This window comes from Jaculus jaculus, chromosome 5 (genome assembly GCF_020740685.1).
Source record: "Jaculus jaculus isolate mJacJac1 chromosome 5, mJacJac1.mat.Y.cur, whole genome shotgun sequence".
Classification (NCBI taxonomy): domain Eukaryota; kingdom Metazoa; phylum Chordata; class Mammalia; order Rodentia; family Dipodidae; genus Jaculus; species Jaculus jaculus.
In genome coordinates this window covers 171,766,369-171,793,846 of record NC_059106.1, presented here as the reverse complement: position 1 = coordinate 171,793,846, position 27,478 = coordinate 171,766,369, and the positions used below count along the sequence as shown (strand labels likewise).

Sequence of the window (27,478 nt, the reverse complement as noted above, 5' to 3'; positions counted from 1 at the left end):
CCAGGCGGGGCTCAGGAATGAGCACCCAGGGCCACACCTGGGCTCCAGCGCACTTCTAGGATCATGGGCCCAGTGGGGTTTTTAAAAAGTCTGCGAGACTTACCGCAGGCTTCGTTTCACACAACCCTGAAGTCTTCACTAAACTCAACAGGGTTAGAAAGCTCAAAGAGGGAGGGAAGGAAAAAAAAAAAAGTCAGGCGTGGTGGCGCACGTCTTTAATCCCAGCACTCGGGAGGCAGAGGTAGGAGGATCGCTGTGAGTTCCAGTCCTGCCTGAGACTACAAAGTGAATTCCAGGTCTAGCCTGGGCTACAGCGAGACCCTACCTGGAAAAATAAAATAAATAAATAAATAAAAATCTTATAGAAGGGTCTCTGATTCCCCACGATTAGGTTCTACCCCAGGTGTTGGGCGCCTGGGGACCACAGGTCAGGGGACCGATGTCCAGGACAGTGGGGGGCGCGCTCAGCCCCTCCGCCGGCCTGGATCCCACACTCAGGTTCTCGGGTCCCCGCGGCCGTCCATCAAGCGCTGCGCTGGAGGCGGGGCCAGGGCGGGGCCGGGGCCGGGGCGGACCGGGCGCACAGGCGCGGGGCGGGGACCGGCGACACGGCCCGGAACGCCGAGCGCGGCCGGAGAGCAGCGGGCCCCGGCTCTAGGCTGCCGCCATGGCCACCGTGGATCTGGAGAAGCTGCGCATGTCGGGCGCCGGCAAGGCCATCGGCGTGCTGACCAGCGGCGGCGATGCGCAAGGTGGGCAGGGGCGCGAGGTCCGATCTCCGGGTCGATGTGTCTTGGGGGTGGGGGGTTCGGGAGGGGTGGTTCCCATCCATCCGGGGAGGGGATTCCCTTCCGTCCTCGGGCCCCTCCGGTCACTCCCTTCGTTCCACGTTTGGGTACCTGGAACGGATGCGAGGACCCCCTGGCCTCCTGCCTGGAGTCGCAGCTCCAGGTCCCCGTCCCTAGACTCCGCCCCGGGTCGCCCGCGTACGTGCGGCGGGCCACGGATCTTGGGCACGCTCCGCCCTCGTGCGCCCAGGTCCGCCGGGCGGGGGTGTGTGTCCGCGCGGCCCGCTGACCAGCGGCTCTCGGCGCCCCTTCTCCGCGCGACACGAGGCCACACTGAGGGGTGGTCGCTGAAAGCGCGCGCGGGCCAGAGCCCCACTGCTGGTCATCCCCCCGCTTTCCGCTCGGTCGGGGCTTGGGGTGGGGTAGAGGGTGTGTGTGTGAAGCAGGTCTGTCCACGTGGGCGAAGAGGGTGTGTGGGGAGGGAGCTGTGCGGGGGGACTTGCTTGGAAAAGGCATGTTGTGATCTGGGAGAGATGGCTTGGTGGTTAAGGCACTTGCCTGCAAAGCCAAAGGACTTAAGTTTGATTCCCCAGGACCCACTTAAGCCAGATGCCCATGGTGGCCCAAGCATCTGGAGTTCGTTTGCAGTGGCTGAAGTCTTTGACAGCCCATTCGCTTGTATCTGTCTCTTTCTCTCTTTCAAATAAATAAAATGTATACTAAATATAATACAATATATTTTATATATTTATATTATAATATAATTAACATATTTTTTAAAGGGGAATGATCATGACCCCATTTAAGAAAAAAAAGCTGTGGGCATGTCAGAGGGCGGGCACCAGCTACCTGGTGGTTACTTGCAGCCACCTGGCCTGGCGGGGGGTAATGCCTGGTCTGGGGGACTGTCCTCCTTCCAGACCCTTTCTTGGTGGCCTGGTTCTGACCTGACTGTCCATGTCTAGCTCCTTGGGCTTCAGATAGCCAATATGGTCCCCTGTTGCTCTCAGCCACAGTCACCCCACCTCTTCCCCATAATCCTCTGGAGGGGAGAGGAGAGGCTTACGGAGACCTGAAAGCACATGGTAAGCTTGGAAGGGCACAGCAGACCCCTCAGCTGGGCCTGGTCTGTTTCCTTCCAGAGTGTTCAGAAGGCAGTTCAGGAAGCTCCGATGATGCATATGCGCTCAGATGCACACGTGCTCTCAAGCTCAGGCCCACTTGAAGGGCTCCTGGCTGCACAAGACTTCAGAGGGTTGGGGGGTGTCAAATGGCTTTTGTGGGCGAGGTATTTGTGCTGCCTTTTTTCAGTGGCCCAGGCAAGCATAGCAAAGCTTGCTTACACTTCTGGTTGGTGCCGAGTGTGTGTGTGTCCACTTAGGGCAGGGCCAGCGTCATTGTGCTAGGGGCAGCAGCTGGCACGTAGGCAGAGTGGAACTTCTTGTTTGTTTGTTTTTTGAGGTAGGGTCTCACTCTAGCTCAGGCTGACCTGGAATTCACTATGTAGTCTTAGGATGGCCTCGAACTCATGGCAATCCTCCTACCTCTGCCTCCCGAATGCTGGGATTAAAGGCTTGTGCCACCGGGCCTGGCTTTTTAAAAATTTATTTATTTGACAGAGAAAGAAAGAGAGAGAATGGGCGCACCAGGGCTTCCAGCCACTGCAAAAGAACTCAAGACGCATGTGCCCCTTGTGCATCTGGCTAACGTGGGTCCTGGGGAATTGAACCTGGGTCCTTTGGCTTTGCAGGCAAACGCCATAACCACTAAGCCTCCAGTGCGGCAGAGTGTAACTTTATGTTGCACAAGTTTTGGAAGCTGTCTGTGGGTGCACTCCCCTGCCTTGCGTTGCACCTGTGCCCAGACAGCAGCTAGGGTACTTGTGCCCCCTGTGTGCCCTCCAGTGCCTTTGCGTGCTCTCAGTGTTGGCACTGGTTGACAGTACCAGGAGAATGGGGAGCTTCCTCCCAAGAACCCCATCGGTGTGTATTGAACATGTGAAAACCAGCCTGTCTTGCCTGTGGAGTAGGCCTGGCACCAGACCCTGAGTCCTGGCCAAGCCAGAGTTGGCCAACTCCTTAGCCTGACCCAAAAGCATGGCCTCCGGCCTCACTTTCTCCTTCTGTGAAAAGGTTTCTTTTTCCTTTCTTGCCAGCCAGCAAGACCTATCCTCTGCAGACTTGGGTTTCTCCCTTCCTGTTGGCCAGAGCCAGCAGTTGTGTCCGCGAGCTGAGGGGAGACTATGGTTCAGGGTGTCCACTTTCTCAGTCATTTGTATATAAGTAACTCGAAACAGCCTGCTTGGCCCACCGGGCTTTACTGCCAGCCTCACCTTGGCCCAGACACCTCAATTCTCCAGAGCGCTGCTTCTTCCAGCCCCGTGTCTGTCCCTAAACAACTCTAGGGTGCTGACAACCCCGTGGTCAGTGTGGACAGCGGTTTCCTGTTTGTGCTGCTAAGGACTGGGTGCCTGGGCCCCCGTCATACACCCTGCCCACATCACTGTCTGGGCTTGGACACAGGCCTGGTAGCTGATAAGTAATGCGTCTTTGGGGCCCAGATCACTTCACAATCCCTCCCGTCTATGCAGCGGCGGCTTGTTTTTCCTGGGCTCCTGGTGCTGAAGGGCCAACAGCACAGCCCCTCACCCTGCGCTTAGGTTTGGCTCCGGACAGGGTGGACCCTTGTCAGCTGACAGGCAGCTGTCTGCCCCTCTCCTGCTGGCCCTAAAGACAGGGCTGGTCCCTGCCAGGTTTATTTTAAGGAAGAAAAGCAGATTAAAGGGCAATTAGAAAGGCCTTTTAACTGGGCGTGGTAACTCAGGCCTGTAATCTCAGCACTTGGGAGGTTGTAGCTGGGTGACCATGAGTTCCTGAGCTACAAGGTGAATTACTCCCTCCCGGTGCCTCAACCCCCAAATCCCTCAGGTGACCCCACGACAGTAGCCCTACCCCAGCCCGAAGACATGGTGTCCCCCTTCTGCCCTTTTGTGACATGGTCTTTGGGAAGGTGCAAGGCAGAGCAGGACCACTGGGCTGGCTCCCACCCTATTCATGTTTGCACAGGGCAGCCCCGTGCCCCAGGCCTTGGCACCTGTGATCCTGGGAGCCCGGGGCTGGGCAGGAGGTGACCCATAGGCCCTTCGCACTCTGCTCATCTTTGTGCTGAAGCCTGATCGGGGTACAGTGAGGCCAGAGGGGCAGCGCTGTCCTGAGTGCCCACGGGTCCTCCTTAACACCTTCCGAGCATGTCACTTTCGGGACCTGCATCCTGGTTGATGGCAAAGGACCAGGCCCTGCCCTCTGCATTCATTGCTCCCACTTTTTCATCCTCAAGGCCCCCAGTGGGCAGCACCTGACTCTGTGGGCCTGGGGGGGGGGGCTTTGCTGACCAAGACCAGGGTCCTGCTTTTCTCCATGGTTAGAAGTTAGGGAACAGCAGCAGTGGAAGGAAGCCAGGTTCACTCAGAAGTAAGCTGCCTCGGGCTGGAGGGATGGCTTAGTGGTTAAGGCGTTTGCTTGCAAAGCCAAAGGACCTCGGTTCAATTCCCTAGGTGTCTGGAATTCTTTTGCAGTGGCTAGAGGCCTTGGCTTACCCATTCTCTCTCTCTCTCTCTTTCTCTGCTTCTTTCTCTCTCTCAAATAAGTAAGTAAATAAATAAATAAATGAAAAGAAAAAAGAAGTAAGCTGTCCACAGCCCCATCTCCACTCACAGCACCTTACTTGTTTATAGGTTTTGGGGAAGGGGTGTGCAATTTAGGGCTGGGCTTGAATTTCCTGACTGGTAGTCCATGCAGATAGGGATGCGGATGGGTGGCGTGAAGTTGCCAGTGACCCAAGAGTGGGCTGATGGGGTCTGCCTCATTGCCTTGCAGGTATGAATGCCGCTGTCAGGGCCGTGACTCGCATGGGCATTTACGTGGGGGCCAAAGTCTTCCTCATCTACGAGGTAAGGACGTGCGTGGCATGCATGTAGCAGAGTGGCCTGTGACGGGGCCCATAGCGGGGTGGCCTGTGTACCATCCTGCAGGGAGTGCGTTTCTCTGTGACACAGGCTAGTCTGCTCTGGTCACCCTGGAGGACTTCAGCCTGGAGGCTGTATGGTTTGGTGGAGGGCATGAGGGAAATGTGAGTGTGTGTGTGTGTGAGTGTGTGTGTGTGTGTGTGTGTGTGTGTGTGTGTGTGTGTTGGGGGGGTCATTTGTAGAAAGCAGAGGGAAGAGGAATGTTTGGGTTGGACCGTCCCTGTCCCACAGCCATCACTGGGCATTATTCAGATTAGGGGAGGAAGGTCATCAGGTCAGCCTGCCCAGCTGGCCGTTGTACCACTTCCCCCTGAGGCCTCTGTGAGCAGACTGCCTTAGGGACCAACAAACCACTGGCCCCCTCTCTGTCCTAGTTTGCACTAATGGGGGTGGGGCTTCTGTCACCCCAGCACTTGTGGATTTGAGGGTGATTCTGAACCCCGGGGGCTCCCTCCCCCTCTGCTCTCTCTGGAATTCCCTTGCATTGTCTAGTGGGTTTCTGGTGGCCTTTTGCTACTCTGTTGCCTCTTTTTACATTGTTAGTATGTAGCCAATTCGCTCAGTGTCCTGATCCCTTCCCTCCCCCCACTGGGTGTGGCCTCTTTCCCTTTGCCCTGGCCCCAGGCTACTGCAGGGCCCTATCCAGCCCTCTGCCCTAATGGGTGGGGAACCTGGGGGTGAGAAGGAAGGATAGATAAAGGAGAGAGAGAGAGAGAGAGAGAGAGAGAGAGAGAGAGAGTGAGTTAGCCCTAGGTCTCTCCCTTCCTGACCACAGGCTTGAATGGGCTGGAACTTTGCAAATCCCATGCAGAGTCCAGGAACTGAAGGCAGGTGTTAGGCAGGTGTGTGGTTATGCCCTGAGGACACAGACACAGGTTCCAAGCCTGTGTTTTTCCTCAGTTTCTCCTGTTGAATGGGCATACATGGTGCTATTAGGGCCCAAAACTAGTACAGTCTTGTAGGTAGGGCTCTTCTTATGCTGTACTCAGTAAGTGGAGGCTGTTTTTCTTCCTCAAGCACCAGAATTGGACCTTTGGACCCAGAGTCCTGCTGAAGGGTCTGGGAGAGCTACAGAAAAGTACTTGGACCAGTTCAGGGCCTGCCTGGGTACCTGGGTGGGGGAGATGAATGGGGCCTGGGAGAAGGGTGGCACTGGAGTTGGAGGGCATGCTCAGATATCTAGGGGTCCAAGTGAGGAAGGAGATTGTGTCTCAGAGATGGTTCTTGCAGGTACAGCACACCTTGGGGTTTCAGGGGTCCACTGGACTGCCCGTGCGACCTCGCTATACTAGGAGCTCAGCAGGGCCAGGCCCTTGTCCTGCCCTGGACTTTGTGCCTGTCTGGGTATTGCAGGTAGATCTCTATATTTTTCCTCTCTTTCTTTCTTTCTTTCTTTTTTTTTTTTTTTAATTTTGGTTTTTCAAGGTAGAGTCTCACTCTAGCCCAGGCTGACCTAAAATTCACTATGTAGTAGTCTCAGGGTGGCCTCGAACTCACAGCGATCCTCCTATCTCTGCCTCCCAAGTGCTGGGATTAAAGGCGTGCACCACCACACCCGGCTTTTATTTTTTAGAAAATATTTATTTATTTTATTTATTTGAGACAGAGAAAGAGGCAGATAGATAGAGAGGGAGAGAGAGAGAGAGAATGAGAGAGAGAGAATGGGCACGCCAGGGCCTTCAGCCACTGTAAATGAACTCCAGACACATGTGCCCCTTGTGCATCTGGTTTACATATGTCCTGGGGAATCGAACCTGGGTCCTTGGGCTTTGCAGGCAAACGCCTTAATCACTATACCATCCCTCCAGCCCAGAACTCTATATTTCTTAGCTGCTTGCTGTGGAAGTGGCGGTGAGTTTTGGAATATACTTTCTTGCCTTTTATGAGCATGGCTGGTGATCCTGAGTGACTGGACTTGGGTAGAGCTGGTCTGTGATAGGAAGGCTAATCTAGTCTTCAAAGTGGGCCTCCTGTGGCCTTGAGAACCTTCCTGCTCAGGGGTGGGGGCCGTAGGACAGGTTATGTGGCTGCCATGGCCTGAGCTGACCGCTCTGTCATTAGGCCTGTAGCCTGGTGTGCCCTGCTCACCTTCAAGGGTCTTACTGCCCATCTGGGGAAGAGGCCAGGGAGGGCTGTAGAGCCCAGAGCTGAGCTGGATAGTCTATTTCACTCTGGGGCCAAGTTAAATTTTTAAAATATTTTTATTTATTTATTTGACAGAAAGAGGGAGAAAGAGAGAGAGAGGGAGATAATGGGCACACCAGGGCTCCAGCCACTGCAAGCGAACTCCAGACACATGCGCCCCCTTGTGCATCTGGCTTACATGATGGGTCCTGGAGAATCGAACCTGGGTCCTTTGGCTTTGCAGACAAACACCTTAACCACTAAGCTGTCCCTCCAGCTCCAAGTTAACATTTAAAAAATTAAAAAAAATTTTTTTTTGTTCATGTTTATTTATTTATTTGAGAATGACAGGGAGAGGGAAAGAGGCAGATAGATAGAATGGGCGCACTAGGGCCTCCAGCCACTGCAAATGAACTCCAGACGCGTGCGCCCCCTTGTGCATCTGGCTAACGTGGGTCCTGGGGAATCGAGCCTCGAACCGGGGTCCTTAGGCTTCACAGGCAAGTGCTTAACCACTAAGCCATCTCTCCAGCCCTAACATTTTAAAATAACCATTTTCCCTCCCAAACTGGGATGTTTGAAAGGTTCTCCTCCCCATTCCCCTCACAGCAAAGCTCTTTGAAGTGTGCTGCTTTGGGAGGGGGCGGAGAGCTCAGAGACCACCTGGCTGAGGGCGGGGAAGGGGGATGTCTCTGTGGGGCTGGGGGCTGCATGGAGGAGAGGAGGCCATCCCACTCACCTTTTAGCCTTTTGTGAAATATCCCCACCTCATGCCCAGTCCGTGTAAAGAACTACAGACAGGGCTGGAGAGATGGCTTAGTGGTTGAGGCACTTGACTGTGAAGCCTAAGGACCATGTTCCACTCTCCAGATCCCACGTAAGCCAGACGCAGAAGGTGAGGCATGTGCAAGGTCACATATGTGCACAAGGTGGCACACGTGTCTGGAGTTCGATTGTAGCTGCTGGAGGCACTGGCGTACCAATTCATTCATGCATTCTTTCTTTCTCTCTCTCTTTCTCTCATACATTAAAAAAAAAGGAAAAAATAATACAAACAGATACCACTGTGTGGCGGACGAACAAGGAGCTTGTCTGTCTGGTGACCAGTGGCAAGTATCAGCAGGGAGGTTCGAATCGGACCCCTATGGGGGGTCCAGTCCACAGCCCGCAGACCCCAGGCTACTGCTGCCCAGTGCTTTGGGTTGTGGAAGCTTGAATCTCCACCACTTTGGGTGGGGAGCTAGCTGCTGGCATCTGGGGGCACAGTGGAACATTGCTTTCTGGGGCTGCCCACACGCGCATAGAACGCCCTCTTAGGCCTGCGCCGCCCCAAACACGCGCAGTCTGTTTCCGAGGTGTGTCCCTGTCAGCCACACGCTGTGCGCCTCCCACGTGTGCACGGGTGGGGGAGGGGAGGCAGGCTGTGCTGTCACCGAGCAAGGCGCTCCCTAGGGCTCTGCGGCCGCAGCAAGGAGCAAGGCCCTTAGCAGTGTCATTCACCGTGCTCGTGTTGGGCCATCTACTGTGCAGGACAGTGGGCTTCCCGGGGGCTTCTGTGCGCTGGGTTTGTCTGTCTAACCTGGGGGTAGTGACAGGAGTTCAGCTTGGCGACGCTTAGCCAGGTTGTCGTCTGTGCCACAAGCACTTGTGTGTTTTCTTCATAATAAACAGGCTCCTGGCTGTTCAAAGCATGTTCGCGGCTCCATGTGGGCTGTCACGGTCTGGGGGAATGGGGGGGGGAGCCTGGCTGTGTGATGACTGGGGCCCTTGGGCCTGCTCAATGCTGATGGAGACAGTGTTGCTGGCTGTAATGGGGCCTCTGTCTCATGCCGTCCCTCTGGTTTCAGGGCTACGAGGGCCTTGTGGAAGGAGGTGAGAACATCAAGCCGGCCAACTGGCTCAGCGTGTCTAACATCATCCAGCTGGTGAGGCTCCTGGCCCGGCGGCCCTCCCCACGCTGGGAGTGCAAGCAGGCGCACACGCACTCACACACACACACACGAGTACACACAGAGACATACGAAGACACACACGCACACTCGGAAGTGGCTCAGCTCTAAATGGATCATGCTGTCTGCCTGCCGTAGGTCATGTGCTGTGGGGTCACCAACAGAAGTCTGGGAGGGGTCCAGGCTTGAGATGGGACGCCTGGAGTGGACAGGCTGCGGGTGTCAACGGGGAGGGCTCCGCCTGGTGGGCGGCATTCCTAGCAGGTGTCAGGAGCATTGTGGAGGGGAATGGGTGTTTTGTCACCATGGTGCACTGGGGAGGAGCACCCTGGCTGCAGAGCTCTATGCAGTGCCGGTGGGACTGGAGTCCCCAGGGAGCCCAGAGCTACAGCACACTGTAGGAATGGGAGAATGGCAGCTAAGACGGTCCTGGCTGGACCTGCCCAGGCCGGCTTCCCCGTGGGGCCCTAGCCAGCTCCCTGAGTTGGCGCGTACGCAGGGTGTGAATATATGTGCCCTAGTGGTGTGTGTGTGCATGTCGCTTTCCTCTTCTAAGCCTTCTTTGCCCCATTATAGAAGAAATTCCTGTAGCCCCAGACCTTGTACTTGAGGGAAAAGGCCCAGAGAAGGGGACACTGCATAGGCTTCTGGAGATGCCCCGACTTCTCCCTCTAAAGCTGTGGGCTCCGTCCATCCCTTTGTCCTCTAGCCGTGGCATCCCTGTAGTGTCGCCAGGGGCCTTCTGCCACCTGCCACCCCGCCCGAAGGTTCCGGCCTCTTCCATGCAGGGTGGCACCATCATTGGCAGTGCCCGCTGCAAGGCCTTCACTACACGGGAGGGCCGCCTGGCAGCAGCCTACAACCTGGTCCAACGTGGTATCACCAACCTGTGTGTCATCGGCGGGGATGGCAGTCTCACGGGGGCCAACATCTTCCGCAGCGAGTGGGGCAGCCTGCTGGAAGAGCTGGTGAGGGAAGGTGGGTGTGCTTCAGCTGGTAGGTACAGAGGTTGGCGGGAAGCTGAGTCCCCAGTGGGGCACAGGCAGATGCTATCTGGCTGCTGTGTGGGAAGGAATTGTCAAGTTCCGAGTGACCCTGGACTGTTCCAGACATGGGGCCAAGATTCAGGTTGGAGCCCAGGTGCATGATTTCAAGGAGCCCAGGCAGTGTCCACTGCTGGTGGTGAACACACGGCACGCCCTGGGCTGCGTGAGGGTCTGGCTTGTAACCGATTACTGAGAGAGTCTGGTGTGGGCTACAGACTGTCATAGTTTGTGAAAGCATGCCTGCAGTTTGGGTGACATCAGACACCAAGTCCCAAGGTTGCTGCTTGTAAGGAGACCTCGTCTGTTGTAGGTGGGGGATCTGGAGCACAGTGCCCCCCCCCATGTTTCTCTGGAGGCTCCTGGGGAGAGGGCTGAGCTTGGGCCCAGGGCCCTACTGGGCTGTATTCTCCAGTGGACAGTAGAAATGGAGAGAAGGGTGTGGCGGCTGTGGGAGTTGAGCGAGGCCTTGGGCTCTCACTAGACATCTGTTCTCCTGGCCTAGGTAAGATCTCAGAGTCCACAGCTCAGACCTATGCGCACTTGAACATTGCCGGGTTGGTGGGCTCCATTGATAATGACTTCTGCGGCACGGACATGACCATTGGCACGGACTCAGCCCTGCATCGCATCATGGAGGTCATTGATGCCATCACCACCACGGCCCAGAGGTGAGCCAGGCCTGGTGTGCTGCTCTGCTGTGGGGCCACTCCCTTGTTGGGAGTGAGGCTGCTTTGTGGTGGGGGGGGCCCTGTGAAGGGGCGTGGGTGCTGGCTGCTGGGGGTGGGGGCGGTTATTCCTGTAGCTCCAGTCCTTAGCCTGCAGGCCAGTGCTGTCACCTGAGAGAAGTGGGGTTACAGGACGTCTGTAGGCAGCCTGGCTTGGAGGCTGCCATGCTGGGTGGTGGTGCACCTCGTGCCCCTCCCGGGGATGACCAGGCTTGGCACCAGTATGTGGGTCTCAGTCTCAGCCAGAAGATGGGCCAGAGACTGGGCAGCCTGTAGTGTGGAGAGAAGAGAGCTGTCCGCTATCTGCGCCCTGGCCCACTTGGGCTCCAGGTAGCTGGGTCACGTGGCCTATGAGTTGCACCACTGATTCCTCTGTCTGTTCCATCTCCACAGCCACCAGAGAACCTTCGTGCTGGAGGTGATGGGGCGTCATTGCGGGTGAGGGGGCCCGTCCAGGTCAGCAGGGCAGGGGTGGTGCACCTGGAAGCTTTAGGAGACAGAGAGGGGTGGGCGTGGCTCCCCATGGCACGCACCAAGCGCTCACTGAATACCACGTGTGGAAGCTTGGGCAGGGGAGAGCTGGGCAGGTGGTCCCAAGCAGCCGTGCATCTCCTGCTGCTCCAGGTACCTGGCGTTGGTGTCTGCGTTGGCTTCAGGGGCAGACTGGCTGTTCATCCCCGAGTCACCTCCCGAGGATGGCTGGGAGAATTTCATGTGTGAGAGGCTCGGCGAGGTAAGTTGCCTACGGGTCTCTGTTGCAGCCACTCAGGGCTCTGAGAGAGGCGTCCTCCAGGGACACTGAATGGTGTCCCTGGGATTTGTGGTCTGTTCATTCGCTGGCTGTGCCAGCAGCAGCTGCTCGTTCCCTCCGGGGATCCACAGCACCGGCTGTCCTAGAGGTCCTGTCCCTGGCAGGCACAGCGCAGCCGTAAGACGGGGTGCTCAGGGTCGCTGCCCCGGGCTTGTCCATGTGAGCCGTGTGGGGAGCACGGGGAGCTGGCTTCTTGGGGACAGCGGCCAGTGCCTTTGAGCTGCCGAGAGGTGTCCTCAGCAGCCAGGGACCAGAGCAATGACCCAGCAGCAGGGAAAGCCCCACAAAGGCCCAGGCAGCAGGATGTGAGCCGTGAGGGAGCCGAGCGCCGACCACTTGTCCACCAGATCTGTGCTTCCCTGCGGATGCTGGGTTCTAGTCCAGTAGTTTCTAGAGCTACCCATCGTCCGTGTCAGAGAGGCAGGAGGTGGCAGGGGGATCGGTCCCTTCTGAACCCGGGGGAGGGGCTGCACTCTGCTTGGCACGTAGCTCTTGGGGCGTCTCGGGATGGAGCTGGGAGCGGGCGAGTCTGGTGCAGCGCAGGTTCACTCTGCCCACCACGGTCTTAGGACCCCTGGGTAGGACAGGCCAGCCCCATGGTCAGGATGGGACTCCACTTACGCCATCTGCTGAGTGGTTCTGTGTTCCGAGGCAGAGGAAGGCTCATGTGACCAGCCCCAGGTCAAGGCTGTCTAGCTTGTCCAGGGCAGTGGAGCCTCCTGGAGTCCTGACCTGGCTTCTGGAACCTTCCCAGGTGATATGCAGGATGGAGGTGGAGCCTCAAGGGCGAGGCAGCTCTGGGTAGAGCTCTTGCCACTGGATTATAGTGGCAGGCAGGGTCTACTGGTGGTGCCTCTGGCTGCCTGGGCCTTGGTTCACTCGCTGAGCTCAGGGCTGCGCCCTTCAGGAGATGGTAGCACCCAGGGTCTTTACACCTGGCTTTTCCCACCTGGGTAAGGAGCTTGGCTTCCTGTGAGCCTCAGTTTCCCCTGAAGATATAGACATTTCCCACCTTGTCCACTGCCCAGATGCCACTGAAGGAGAAGGACAGGGCCTTGGTTCTGACATTGTATACGCAGCCCTAGCCCCAGGCATCCGGTCCCCCAGCATCATCACCTCCTCTGTGCAGCCTGAGTGCTGGGATTCCAGGCTTGTGCCACTATGCCTGGCTGCATTTATTGTTATTATTATTATGAATTCTTAGTTTTTTGAGGTAGAGTCTCACTTTAGCCCAGGCTGACCTGGAATTCACTGTGTAGTCTCAGGGTGGCCTCGAACTCATGGCGGCCCTCCTACCTCTGCCTCCAGAGTGCTGGGATGAAAGGCATGTGCCACCATGCCTGGCTTTTTTTTTTTTTTAAGAACATACTTAGTATGGATACATCATGTGTTGGTACCATCTTTTCCCTCCACTCTGCCCCCATTCCACAGGGAGCCCTCCTCAGCGGGGTTGCTGGTATTTCCCATGGGGTTGTGGGTTATATGTTGTGGGAGCAACAGTCAATTATTGGGGGGAGGCAGTGCCTCTGGGTATGACATCTCAACCTGTGGCTTTTACAATCTTCCCACCCCCTCTTACCCAAAATTCCCTGAGTTGTGGTGGGTGAGTTTTAAGACTGCTTCAGTGATGAGCTCTGGATCTCTGCTTTGGTAGGTGATGAGTATCCTCAGGGTCTGTCTCCTGCACGCTGGCATTGATTGTCAGGCTCACTGTGGAAGTAGCACTCTTTATTATTATTATTATTATTAATATATTTTATTTAGTTATTTGAGAGAGAAAAAGAGGGGGAGAGAGAGAGAATATGAATGGGCGCACCAGGGCCTCCAGCCACTGCAAACAAATTCCAGACGCATGCGCCTCCTTGTGTATCTGGCTTATGTGGGTCATGGAAAATTGAACCAGGATCCTTTGGCTTTGCCGGCAAATGCCTTAACCGCTAAGCCATTTCTCTAGCCAGCACTCTTTTTTTGATTTTGTTTTCTGAGGTAGAGTCTCGCTGCTGTAGCCCAGGCTGACCTGGAATTCAAGGGTGGCTTCGAACTCACATCAATCCTCCTACCTCTGCACTCTTGCTCCCCCACTTCCTTTCTGGTTTTGCTGGGGCCTTGACTGAGGTGCGAGGGGTGGTTTACCCCCCAGGTCTTGCCACCTTCCTGGGCACGCACTGTGCAGAGCAGGGGATCTGCGAGTTGGGCACTCAGGGCCATTCAGTCAGCAGGGCGCCCAGGTCCAGGCGGCACCGAGACAAAGCAGGGCTCTGGGCCAGGAAGCTGGAGGCGGGGACGAGCTGAGAGCTCTGACCTTCCTTCTTCTTTTATTTTTTGAGGTAGGGTCTCACTCTATACCAGGCTGACCTGGAATTCACTCTGGAGTCTCAGGTTGGCCTTGAACTCACGGCGATCCTCCTACCTCTGCCTCCCGAGTGCTGGGATTAAAGGTGTGCACCACCACGTCCAGACTTTTTTAAAAAATATTTTATTTATTTATTCGGGAGACAGAGAGGGAGGGGGATAGGTGGGGTGAGAGAATGCACCAGGGCCTCCAGCCATTGCAAATGAACTCCAGATGCCTGTGCCACCTTGTGCATCTGGCTTATGTAGGTCCTAGGGAATCGAACCTGGGTCCTTAGGCTTCGCAAGTAAGCGCCTTAACCGTTAAGCCATCTCTCCAGGCCATGGCTGTGATTTTGATCCATGCCCTGCAGACGCTCCTGTGTGGGGCTTCCCTCCCTCGAAGTCCCGCTTCCCGGCCCCTTGCTTGCGTCCCCACAGCAGCACTGTGCTCCTGGTGAGCTGGCCTCATCCACCTTTGCTCAGGCCTTCTTGCTTCTGCAAAGATGGGCGGGGGTCCTGCCCTCTCTCGGTGGTGGTGGGGGGGTGGTTGTGGGTACAGCGTTCTGGACCCCAGTAAGGTTCGCTGTGCCGGGTGGTCGTGTACAGTGGCCCGGGCCGGGAAAGTGAGCCCTGTGTTTCTGACCAGACTCGGAGCCGGGGGTCCCGACTCAACATCATCATCATAGCGGAGGGCGCCATCGACCGCCACGGGAAGCCCATCTCGTCCAGCTACGTGAAGGATGTGAGTACCCGCTGGCCAGGACTGGCCAGGTCCTCTCCAGTGCCCCATCCCAGCTGTGGGCTCCAGGGCTGGCCGTTCTCTGGGCTGGAGTCAGGTACCCAGGATGGTTCCTTCTATTGCCAGTGCTAAGTTTGAGGTATCAGACTGGGGTCTCCAGAGGGGCAGGGACCCATCCTAGGCTTGGGCACTGCCCTCTGTGTTGGGAACTCTTCCCTCTGGATTCAGGCTGTGCAGGCTGGGCCCCTAGCACCTCGGTATCGGAGCCCATCACTGTCGGCCCTTCCGTAATGTTACTCACCACCCCCTGCTGGGCTGTTTAGTTTCTGGCCAGCCTGGGCTCTGTAATGAGGTTCTGCCTCAAAGCAAATCAAAACAGGAAACGAAGCTCATGCTTTGGACTGTGAGCGTTCCTCCTGCATCCTCCACTACTGCGCTGTGTTCCTGTCCTGAGGCAGTGATTCAGACCCTGGGCCTCATGCCTCTCCCTTTGGCTGCCCTCCAGTGATTGTGTGCCCACTCTTCTGCTGGGAGCCTGCTGAGCTCTCTGTATGTGGGTCCCCAGAGCTACAAGGGCCCAGTAGAGACCAAACATAAGGGGCCAGAGGCCATGTCCAGTTTGGAACAGCGATGGCTTGCAGGCCATGGAAACATGGGCATAGCTTTCCCCTCACAGATACACCTGTCACACATATATGCTCCCTTTTAAAAAAATTATTTATTTATTTATTTATTTTGAGGTAGGGTCTCATTCTAGCTCAGGCTGACCTGGAATTCACTATGTAGCAGTCCTCCTACGTCAGCCTCTCAAATGCTGGTGTTAAAGGTGTGCACCACCATACCCGGCTCTTTTTCTTCTTTTAATATTTTATTATTATTATTAATATTATTGGTTTTTCGAGGTAGGTATTATCAGTTCAGGCTGACCTGGAATTCACTATGTAGTCTCAAGGTAGCCTCAAACTCACAGCAGCCCTCCTACCTCTGCCTCCCTAGTGCCGGGATTAAAGGCATGCGCCACCAAGCCCAGCTAATATTTTATTTTTATTTATTTGAGAGAGGGAGAGAGAAACAGAGAAAATGGGCGTGCCAGGGCATCCAGCCACTGAAGACGAATTCCAGACGCATGCGCCACTTTGTACATCTGCCTTACGTGATTCCTGGGGAATTGAACCTTTGGCTTTGCAGGCAAACCCTTAACTGCTAAGTCACCTCTCCAGCCCGCACTCACACATTTCCACATGACCCCCACATTGGATGCTGTGGCAGGTTTTGGGGGTCGTCTTACTGAGGCTGGGCATAGGTGGGCCTTGAGACCTGGGCCCATGGGTGGCGGGGCAGCTGCTGGGGTAGGAACGTACAGTATCTTTGCCTCTCCTGATGAGCAGCTGGTGGTCCAAAGGCTGGGCTTCGACACACGAGTGACCGTGCTGGGCCACGTGCAGCGAGGAGGGACCCCCTCGGCCTTTGATCGTATCTTGGTAAGTCGGTGTGTATCAGCCTGGACGTGCAGTGTGTGTGTGTGCGCGCGCTATAACAACTGCCGGCTGCCATGGTGACATGGGACCCCTGCCACCTGTGGCTGTAAGAAACTGAGATCTTGGGGCCACTGAGTCAGTGCCTCCATGCTGCCTCCACTCCATCTCATGCGTTGGCAGTTTGGGCATTGGACTGTCTTGGTATCTGTGAGCAGGTCCCTTGGAGAAGGGGTATGGTGAGCAGGAGACAGGGCTGAGGAGCTTGGCCAGCCATCTCCTGGATGCTCTGAGAACATTGCAGAATGGGCATTGTGTCAGAGCCAAATGGAGACAGGTCGGCGGCCAGGAAGGCCCGTGGGTTGGCAAAGAGCCTGCGAGAGCTGGTCACCCTGGGGAGTGTGGTCAGGGATCACCCGGCAGGTGGGACCACTCTGGTGTTAGACCACAGCGTTGAGTTGGCCCCGTGTGGGTGGCCAGTGCTGTGCTAAGCCCTTTCCCCTGGCCCTCCTACAGAGCTGGAAGGCAGCTCACAGAGAGGGCCCTTGCTGGCCTGGACAGCTCTTGCCTGCAGCCTGTGCTTCAGGTGCCTCCAGAGCGCCCTTGAGGAGCCCAGGGCACAGAGATCCAACAATCTCCCTGTCAGCCTGAGCGTCAGATATGTAGCTCCCAACAGCTGAGATGGCCTGAGGTCACCCTGCTTATAGATATCAGGCTGACTGATGGCCAGTGCTCTGGACACACTGGTCGAAGACACAAAGCCCCTGGGGCAGAGAGCCAGGACAAAAAGGACAGCTCATTACAGCCTGGCTCTCACCAGAGCACCAGCATGTTTGTGTGGGTGCCTGAGCTCAGATGTCCACAGGACAACCTGAAGAATCTGGTGACATCTGAAAACAGTGGCTGCTCTCGAGGGAGCCCTGACTGCTTCCGGGACTGTCACTGAGGCGTTCTGGAAGCCTGGAACCGTGGTCAGTCAGCACCTCGCTCCCACACCACCGGCCCGGCCGTAACCATGAGGAGGTGGGAGGATCTATCTGCTCCTCGTGCTCATGGGAGAGATCTGCCCCTGGACCTGCCTTCTTGCCTGCCTGCTGTCCCCTCAGCTGTGAGAAGAGCTGCCAGCTCGGCTCCGTTCCCTGCGTCGCAGTTCTTGGTGGTTGAGCAGCCTGGCCTGTCAGCCCATATTTTATTGTTTGTACACACCAGCAGAGTGCGACGCGGTGGGGCTCAAGTGAGGAACCTTGTCAGGGAAGGGGCCTTGGGGCTCTGCCCTAAGCACCTCCTCATGACGGGCTATTGGTGACCGCTGGCCGTGTCAAACCACCGCGTTCTGGAAGCCTGGCCTACTGTGTGTGGGTGCTCAGGAAGCTGGTGTCCGTGTCGTCTGCGCGGCTGCAGAGGGGCCTTGCTGCTGGTTGGTGGAGCATGTGGGCACAGCGCGCACGTGCCCAGTGGGCAGGCGGCGCCAGCCTGAGCCACGTTGTCCTCTCCCATGCAGAGTAGCAAGATGGGCATGGAGGCCGTGATGGCGCTGCTGGAGGCCACCCCCGACACGCCAGCCTGTGTGGTCAGCCTGTCGGGGAACCAGTCGGTCCGGCTGCCCCTCATGGAGTGTGTGCAGGTGGTAAGTGACCCGCGCCTCTTGGTGGACTGCCCGTCCCTCCAGGGCCTCCTCCTGCCCACGTGTGTCATGGGCTTGGGCTGAGGGCTGCAGTGGGGGAAGGAGACAGTCAGACTTCAGGGAGCCAGGACAGCTTGCCCGACGGGGGTCATCGGGAGATCCTGGGGCGGGGTCGCGGGGTGAGGCCTCAGCTTCCCGGAGCCAGTGGCCTTGCACTGACTTTGGAAAGTAGGCTGGGTGGACGTTTTGGATTAGCATGTGAATGATGAGAAGAGAACATTACTTAAGGCCTTGGCTTGTGAGAGGGACATTGGCGTGGCTGGAGTGGGGAGCCCAGTATGGGGGTACAGAGGAAGGCATAGGGACTATGAGGTTCGGCAGGGAAATACTTGCCCTGGCCCAGCAGGTTTGGGGGGCTGACAGGGTGGGTTGCGGGAACAGCGGGTGGCAGGGCAGGAGGGAGGCTTGGCATCCTTGCCCCTGGTGGAAGGGCCTGTCTCTCTGGGCCCTGGGCGTCTCTGTCCCCAGGCTTTGGCTGGTCTCTGAGTAGAAGGGTAGTAGAGAGAGTTGAGGCTCTGTGAGGCCCTGGTTGCCTCTGCCTGGGGCGTACTCCAGGCCGGGGCCGGAGCGGACCTGCTGGGCTTCTAAGCACTGAGCCTAGGACCCTAAGGTGTCGCCTGAGCAGGGCCTGCAAGTGCACACCGGCCCCCCTGAGCACCCTGTTTTCCCTTCTGTACCTGAAGACCAAGGAAGTTCAGAAGGCCATGGATGGCAAGAGGTTTGACGAGGCCATCCAGCTCCGTGGCAGGTGAGGACGGGCCGTCCTTCCGGGCAGTGGTGGGCACAGCGTGTCATGGGGCTTGCGCTCGCTGCTCCCCAGGGAGGGTCCCTGCGGGCGCGTGGTCCTGCTTCCCCCAGCATTCTGCACGAGTGCCAGGTGTTGGAGGAGCCGAGGATGCGTAGTTCCTTCAGCGAAGATGCATCCTGTGGAGCGTGGGGTGGATGCGGGCCGCTCGTGGCCAGGGAGGGGCTGTCAGGATGAGGGGGGCTGCAGGACAGGTACGGGTCGTGCAATGCCAAGGGCACGTAGAGCCAGGCTCTCCTGGGATGCTGTGACTGGTGCTTGACTGTGAGACAGGAAGGGCGATGTGGCGGGTGGCGCCTGCCGGCGAGACAGGGAAGGCCAGGAAAGGAGAGCGCTGATCGTCTGCCGCATGATGAGGTTCTGCCCCCTGCAGCTCTCGTTTCCCCGCTGCGTTTCCTGCTCGCAGTTAGGATTCCCCACCTGAATCCAGCTACACACCAGGCCATGGGCTTTGCTGTGTGGGGCGCGCAGCCTTGTGGGGGTCTCAGAGCAGCCCCTGAAGGCGTTCAGGTGGTGTGTGATGACAGGGCAAGCTGTCTACATGGGGTCTGACTCATTTTGAACTGAATTCGGGGCCTGTGCTGATGATCCGCCAGGTCCTAGGGCACGTGCCCTTGTCCCAATCTACTCAGCTGAGCTTCGGGCCCGTGCTGTGCCCAGCCTGGGGCGGTATTGGGGCTGCAGGACTGCCAACGCCATGACCTGCTTCCTTTCTAGGAGCTTCGAGAACAACTGGAACATTTATAAGCTTCTTGCCCACCAGAAGATCTCCAAGGAAAAGGTGAGGTTCAAGCCCATGACTGTGTTGGTTTTATAGCCTTCCACCTCACCCGACCTCAGTACTGGCCTGCTGCCAGGCCCCCGGGGGATCCTCCCTTCCTCCCTCCCTGGAGTCTGAGTCCTGTGCTCAAACTTGGACTTGGTTATGGGTCCCAAGTGCCGCCCAGACCAGCGGGTCCTAAGCATTTAAGTCTTGGCCTGAGTTGCAGGGACTGACTGACTGTCGCACGGGGAGCTGCTTATCACAGGCCACGGGAGTGAAGTGGCCCCGACATGACTTAGGAGGGGAGGTGCCAGCATTTATGAACCTTCTGTCATAGCCGAGAGCCTGGGAGAAGGGGCCCTCCAAAGTCAGGGTGATACAAGAAGTAGTGACTGACACTGCCGCAATACAGAGCCCTGCCCAGGTGATCTGGACTGGTCCACCGGACTAGCAGAAGTTTAGATTTGTTGGGTGAAAGCAATAGCATTGAAGTCCTGTTTTTGTTTTTTTTTAAATTTTTTTTTTTAAGGAGAGTTTTGGAACACTGTTTTCTTTATTTATATATTTATTTCAGAGAGAGAAAGAGGCAGAAAGAGAGAGAATGGGTGTGCCAGGGCCACCAGCCACTGCAAACGAATTCCAGACGCGTGCACCCCCTTGTGCATTTGGCTTACGTGGGTCCTGGAGAATCAAACCGGGATCCTTTGGCTTTGCAAGCAAACACCTTAGCTGCTAAGCCATCTCTCTAGCTCTAAATAAATAAATAAGTAAGGGCTGGAGAGATGGCGTAGTGGTTAAGCGCTTGCCTGTGAAGCCTAAGGACCCCGGTTTGAGGCTCAATTCCCCAGGACCCACGTTAGCCAGATGCACAAGGGGGCACACGCGTCTGGAGTTCGTTTGCAGTGGCTGGTGGCCCTGGCACACTCATTCTCTCTGTCACTCTTTATCTGCCTCTTTCTCTCTCTGCCACTCTCAAATAAATAAATAAAAATAAAAATCTTAAAAATAAATAAATAGGGCTGGAGAGATGGCTTAGCGGTTAAGCGCTTGCCTGTGAAGCCTAAGGACCCCGGTTCGAGGCTCGGTTCCCCAGGTCCCACGTTAGCCAGATGCATAAGGGGGCGCACGCGTCTGGAGTTCGTTTGCAGAGGCTGGAAGCCCTGGCACGCCCATTCTCTCCTTCTCCCTCTATCTGTCTTTCTTTCTGTGTCTGTCGCTCTCAAATAAATAAATAAATAAAAATATTAAAAAATAAATAAATAAATAAATTACTTATTTGTAAGCAGAGAGAGATAGAAGAAAGACAGGGAAATGGCATACCAGGACCTCCAGCCATTGCAAATGAATTCCAGATGTATGCACCACTGTGCATCTGGCTTTGTGAGGGTCCTGGGGAATTGAAATTGTATTATTAAGCTTTGCAAGCAAACACCTTAGCCACTGAACCAGCTCTCCAGCCCAAGCCCTGTTTTTGTGCTTGAAGCAAAGCAGTAAGACCCGGGCAGCCACACATCCCTTCCCATGACTGCCCTATCCCTGTCCTGAAGATGGGCGACGGGAAGGTTTCGTGGCAGCTGCTCACGCAAGTCCACCATGCTGTGCCCTTGCGCCCAGCTCCGACAGGAGTGTCTGCTCACCTTGCTTGAGGACGTTTTAGGACGCAGTAGGCTTGTACCCCATCTCAGTTAGTCTTTCCCAGAACATGGTGCATGGTGTCCAGGCTGGCCAGGGACCTGTCCAGTCTCGTTACCCATGGCCCTTGTCATCTCTCTTCTTTCAAGTCCAACTTCTCCCTGGCTATCCTGAATGTGGGGGCCCCTGCTGCTGGCATGAACGCAGCTGTGCGCTCGGCGGTCCGCACCGGCATCTCCCAGGGCCACACGGTTTACGTCGTGCACGATGGTTTTGAAGGTCTGGCCAAGGGTCAGGTGGGTGTTTCAGGGACAGAAGTTGGAGGGAGGCTGTGTGTGGGGCTGCAAGGCTCAAGGCTGGCTGTGAAGTGGCAGCCGGCACTAACGGGGCCTGCCACCTTCTTGAAGAGCTGGTGTGATTTTTGGCCCACCCTCCCGAAACTGTGTTCCTACCGACAGGTGCAAGAAGTGGGCTGGCACGATGTGGCAGGCTGGCTGGGGCGTGGCGGCTCCATGCTGGGGACCAAGAGGTAGGCAGCTGGCGGCCAGGCATTCTGCAAGCTGGAGAAGGGGGTGGGCACAGGGTTGCCAGCCCTGTAGACCAGTGCTGGCTGCCTCTTGGCAACCTGTGCTCCTGGCTGAGAGCTAGCCTGCGCTCAGCTGGGCAGGGGATGCAGCCCAGCGGTACACACTCATGGGAGGGAAGCTGGAGCAGAGGAGCCCTCCCCTGCCTCTTCCCTCCCAGCTGGGGATGGTGGTCTTGAACTGGGCTTGAGGCCCGCTATGGAGTGGGTATGGGACAGCATGGTCACCTTGTGTGATGGCAGGAAAGTGTCGAGGCTGCAAGGGCTGAAGAAAGTGCCCCTAACTGCTGCAGGGTTGTAAGAGGCAGAAGGGCTGCCCAAGGCATTCCAGTGGCAGGCGGCGACTTGTGTGTCCCTACTTGGCACCCCGTGAGGTTGTTGAGTTGGTGCCCGGCTGCTCCCATGTTAGCCCCCATGTCTTTGCCCTGTATGGAAGGGCACTCCCGAGGCTGGTCGCTAGCTCTAGGAAGGACCGAGACACCTTCCTCTGGAGTGAGATGTACTTTAGATTTATGCCTGGCTGACGTATCTCTGACCCCAGGACACTGCCCAAGGGCCACCTAGAGGCCATTGTTGAAAATCTCCGCACCTACAACATCCACGCCCTGCTGGTCATCGGTGGCTTTGAGGTAAGGCTTCTCGCCTCAGGCCGCTGTGAGTCCTGCCTGCACTGCAGGGCTGTACCCTGGGATTGGGGCTGGAGGGGACTGAAGTGTTTACCTTTTCTTAAAGGCCTCAGAAGGTTCTGATCGCCCAGAGCTGGGGAGGATTGAGAAAGGATAAGAGGGGAAGATAAGGAAAGGAGGGGGCAGGGACCGTGGGAGGCTCATGGGTGCCTTGTCCTGGTGTGTACATACCAGATGATGACTGCAGACATTGTGTGACTGTACTAAGAACTCGGGCTGGAACCCTCTGATCCTCACTCAAATCCAGCTACCATGGAAAGATGTTCTTGGACAGTGCTGGACTAACTGATGGGGTGGGGGACTCCAGAGGTCTTGGGGCCCCTTCTGGCCACCCATCCAGTCTGGAGTGGGAGCAGATTGCCCTGAGCCAGCACCATACATAGCCACCAGCAGGGGCAGGGCGACCCTGGGCCCCGGCCGAGCCTGACCCGCCCCTCCGCCTCCTTGGTCTTGCCGTGTGCCCCCCGCCCCGACTGCCCTGTCCTGCCGCCCTGCAGGCCTACGAGGGGGTGCTGCAGCTGGTGGAGGCCCGCGGGCGCTTCGAGGAGCTCTGCGTCGTCATGTGCGTCATCCCCGCCACCATCAGCAACAACGTGCCGGGCACGGACTTCAGCCTGGGCTCCGATACCGCCGTCAACGCCGCCATGGAGGTGCGGGCCGGGGCTCTCCGTGGAGCTGTTTGGCCGGGCTGTGCAGAGTTGGGGGTGGAGTTCAGCCCCTCCCCAGTGCCAGACGGGGCCTTGGTTATCTTTGCCCTGTGGGGATAGGTGCTCGGGCAGGTCTGGATTCCGGCAAGTCCTAAGCGTCCTGTTCCTGCTGGCAATCAGCATGGCTTGCTGGGTGTTTTTCTCAGCACCTACTGGGGGTCTTTCCATTCAAGATTAGCCTTCTGCGCTGTGTTTGGGGCACTCTGTCAAGGTGGGACATAGCCATGTTCATTTCCTCCCCTGTGCTCAATCCACAGCTGAGTTTTCACCTACACGTTCAGATCCCAGCAGCCCTACTTTTTTTTTTGTTACTGTTGTTTCCTATTTCTTTTTTCTTTAATCTTGAAAATGTTTCCCCTTTCAAACTGACCCATCTGTGGTTAGCGTGATCTCTAAGCGTCACCTCCCTGACTTGCTTTTAGTGACCCCTAGTGGCAGGAGTGCCAAGGCTCTATTTCGTTGCAAGCTGAGGCACTGTGAGCTCTTGGCCGGCTCTGGGGAGTCGGCTAGGGGTCTCCATGGCTTCAGTGACAACCAAAGCAGCCTCCTGCAGGCAGGCTTTCTCCCAGTTGTGAGCCCCAGGCCTACTGGGAAATGGCCCAGGCTCCGCCCTTCCTGGCTCTGTGGGTGGCCTGGGCTCAGGGGGTGCAAGAGCCGTTGCCTCCCGATTCTGTTCCAGGGTCCTGTGACGTGGTAGTGCCCCGTGGTCTGCCAGGGGGATAGGCACATGCAGGATCCTGACCTCTCCTTTTGGGTGTTTTTAGCTTTTCAAGGTAGGGTTTCACTCTAACTCAGGCTGACCTGGAATTCACTGTGTAGTCTCAGGGTGGCAATCCTTCTACCTCTGCCTTCCAATTGCTGGAATTAAAGGCATGGGCCAAATGCCCGGCTTTTTTATTTAATTTTAGTTTTGTTTTCCAAGATAGGGTCTCGCTTTAGCTCAAGGTGACCTGGAATTCACTCTGTATTCTCAGGCTGGTCTTAAAGTCATGGCGATCCTCCTACCTCTGCCTCCTGAGTGCTGCGATTAAAGGCGTGCGCCACCATGCCTGGCCTTTTTTATTTTTTTATTTTACTTTTTTTGGTTTTTCGAGGTAGGGTCTCACTCTGGTCCAGGCTGACCTGGAATTAACTCTGTCATCTCAGGGTGGCCTTGGACATGGCAATCCTCCTACCTCTGCCTCCCGAGTGCTGGGATTAAAGGCATGCACCACCATGCCTGGCTTTTATTTTTATTTTTATTTTTATTTTTTAGGTAGGGTTTCACTCTAGGCCAGGCTGACCTAAAATTCACTATGTAGTCTCAGGCTGGCCTCAAACGCATAGCAGTCCTCCTACCTCTGCCTTCCAAGTACTGGGATTAAAGGCATGTGGCACCATGCCAGGCTCTTCTTTTTTGGTGTTTTGAGACAAGGTCTCACTCACTGTGTAGCTCAGGCTAGTGTGGAACCCACTAATAGCTCAGGCTGACCTATAAGGTCACAGTGACTCTCCTGCCTCAGCCTCCTGGGTGCTGGGATTACAGATGTGGGTTACTACACCTAGCTCTGACTTTTCCCCTTGATTCCTCCCCTCCCCCTCCCTGACCCCCCAACCAGAGTTGTGACCGAATCAAGCAGTCAGCCTCCGGGACCAAGCGCCGTGTGTTCATTGTGGAGACCATGGGGGGCTACTGTGGTTACCTGGCCACGGTGACGGGCATTGCCGTGGGGGCCGATGCTGCCTACGTCTTCGAGGACCCTTTCAATATTCACGACTTGAAGGTGAGCCCAGCCCAGCTCCAGCCCTGCTGCGGCGACTCACGGGGCTACATGAGTGCACCCTGAAACACACACAGGACGACCTGGCTCCTGATGGGGGCCCTGCTTACGGGATGACTCCCCCACCTCCACCCCATGAGTGTGCCCTGGCATCCCTGACTCACCTTCTCTCCGAGGCTGTGGGGTTCTCCTGTCCCTGCCTTGCCTCCCGGCTCACCCTTCCTCCTCCCCAGGCCAACGTGGAACATATGACAGAGAAGATGAAGACGGACATCCAGAGGGGTCTGGTGCTTCGGTGAGGCTGCTGTGGGCACTGGGTAGGGTGGGCTGCTGGGCGACCCTGATTGGCCTGCACATCCTGTGGTCCGGCCCCAAGGTTTTGGGGCCGACTCTGACGGCCCCTGTGTCCACTGCAGGAATGAGAAATGCCATGAACACTACACTACAGACTTCCTGTACCACCTCTACTCCTCGGAGGGCAGGGGCGTGTTTGACTGCAGGACCAACGTGCTGGGCCACCTGCAGCAGGTGTGTGTGGTTGTGGAGGCCCAGCTCTGAGGGCAAGACTCACCGCAGGGGCCCCATCTCCACCCTGGATAAGGATTCCCGAGGGACCCTGGTAGGATAGGGTGGCTCACTGCATACGCCCCTGTGCAGGTGCCTCACATAGTTTCCTGTCAAGCCACATCCCAGGATGGTCAGTGTGCCCATGACCTCCTTCATGGAGCCGTTTCCTGAGCCCTCACCCCAGGATGGAAGGTCTAGGACCCAAATCTGTCAGTGAGGCCCTGAACTGAACCCGCATCTTCTGGGAGGCTGCCTAGTCCCCTGCGTCTCCTTGTGGACAATTCTACCTTGTCCATACCCTCACTTTTTTTTGTTGTTGTTGTTTGTTTTTTGAGGTAGGGTCTCGCCCTAGCCCAGGCTGACCTGGAATTCACTATGTAGTGTCAGGGTGGCCTTGAACTCATGGCGATCCTCCTACCTCTGCCTCCTGAGTGCTGGGATTAAAGGTGTGCACCATCATGCTCGGCTTTCCCTCACTTTCTTTCTTTCTTTTTTTTTTGTTTCTTTGTTTTTGTTTTTCGAGGTAGTGTCTCACTCTAGCCCAGGTTGACCTGGAATTCACTGTAGAGTCTCAGGGTGGCCTCGAACTCACAGCGATCCTCCTACCTCAGCCTCCCGAGTGCTGGGATTAAAGGCGTGCGCCACCATGCCCGGCTCCCTCACTTTCTAACTAAATCCTAGTGTCCATCTGCTTTAGTCAGGGTGACCCTCAGGAGGCCCGTAGCGGAGTCACTGCTGGCCTTTAGAGTAGCTTTGAGACTGGACCTTGAGGCCTCTAAGTCCTGGTCTTCCAGGATGGATGGACTGACAGGAAGTTGGAGACTGTGGGATGATCAGGATCCCTGTGGCTCATCCCCTCTTCTGGGATTTGGCCAGCCCCAGGGACAAGGTCTTGCCTCTGTTTCCAGGGTGGCGCTCCAACCCCCTTTGACCGGAACTACGGTACCAAGCTGGGGGTGAAGGCCATGTTGTGGATGTCAGAGAAGCTGCGGGAAGTCTACCGTAAGGGTAAGTGGGGTAGCCGTAAGCTACGCCGGGTCCTTGAGGGCACCCAGGGGTGCCCAGCCTTTCCCACCACAGTGCCTGTGTCCACAGGGCGGGTGTTCGCCAATGCCGCAGACTCAGCCTGTGTGATTGGTCTGAAGAAGAAGGCAGTGGCTTTCAGCCCGGTCACCGAGCTCAAGAAAGACACTGATTTCGAGTAAGGCCCTCACTTGAACAGGGTCCCCATTCCACAGTCTTCACCAGGCCTTGGAGAGTAGCAGTCAGGGACAGGTCTTCTGAGGCTGACACAAGGCAGACTGTGGACAGGATTTGGGGGCAGAGACAGCCTTTCTCAGGCTGAGGACCATGTGCCTAACCCCACCCCTGTGCAGGCAGGCCACTGGGGGACAGAGGTTATGTTGTAGTCACCCTCTCATTGCTGGGATAAAGCCCCCAACCAAAAGCAGGTGATGGGAGCAGAGTATTTTGGCTTATAATCTCGAGGGGAAGGCCCGTGGTGGCCGGGGAAGCGTGGCACGAGCAGAGGCCGGACGTCACCTCTGCCACAGCAGGTGGACGGCAGCGGCAGGAGAGCGAGCCAGACTCTGGCAAGGGAGAGCTGGCTAAAACACCCCTAAGTCCGCCCCCAACAACGCACCTCTTCCAGCAAGGAGCCACTCCCCCAAATTGCCATCAGCTGGGGACAGAACATTCAGGACACATGAGTTGATGGGGGACACCTCGTGAAAATCCCTGACACGACCAGATGCCACCTTGGATGTTGCATAGGGATTCGGGGGCCTGGAGGGGTGCGGTGTTTGGCAGCTACCCTCACCTGTGGCCCTCTGCCTGGCAGGCATCGCATGCCCCGGGAGCAGTGGTGGCTGAACTTGCGGCTGATGCTGAAGATGCTGGCGCACTACCGCATCAGCATGGCCGACTACGTGTCTGGGGAGCTGGAGCACGTCACTCGCCGCACGCTGAGCATCGACAAGGGCTTCTGAGGCCTTCGCCTGCCCACCTCCCTCCCTTCCAGTGCCAGCCACAGCCCCTGGCCATGAGCAGGACTCACACGGGACTCAGAGCCCATGGGGGGGGCGGTCTGCTCTGCTGCTCTGGGCTCTCCTTCTAGCCGCAGGCTTCTCCCAGGATGGAGCACCCTGGGACCCTCACCCTGGGGCCCGTGTTGGGTATGTCCACATCAACCTTTCCCTTCACTGGCCTGCTGGCTACCCCACTGCGTGATTGAATAGAACCTCACGTTTTCTAGAAATAAAAGTACCTCGATTGTG

General features: G+C 56.7%; 1 protein-coding gene across 2 annotated transcripts; it reads left to right on the top strand.

Annotated features, from left to right (window-relative positions):
* The first annotated feature begins 612 nt into the window (after window positions 1–612).
* On the top strand, window positions 613–27,478 carry Pfkl (phosphofructokinase, liver type). 2 transcript variants are annotated; one of them, XM_004669420.3, is made up of 22 exons: window positions 613–752; window positions 4,664–4,737; window positions 8,784–8,861; window positions 9,674–9,863; window positions 10,434–10,599; window positions 11,050–11,094; window positions 11,281–11,389; window positions 14,448–14,543; window positions 15,929–16,021; window positions 17,517–17,642; window positions 18,383–18,447; window positions 19,222–19,285; window positions 21,049–21,195; window positions 21,358–21,428; window positions 22,024–22,111; window positions 22,666–22,818; window positions 24,474–24,638; window positions 24,869–24,930; window positions 25,052–25,163; window positions 26,111–26,210; window positions 26,298–26,403; window positions 27,043–27,478. In XM_004669420.3, the coding sequence occupies exons 1-22, from the start codon at window positions 668–670 to the stop codon at window positions 27,188–27,190; spliced, it is 2,343 nt and encodes a 780-aa protein (XP_004669477.1). In that variant the 5' UTR covers window positions 613–667; the 3' UTR covers window positions 27,191–27,478. The 2 variants fall into 2 exon arrangements, with proteins under 2 accessions (XP_004669477.1, XP_045004756.1); XM_045148821.1 differs by having other exon boundaries at window positions 26,283–26,403.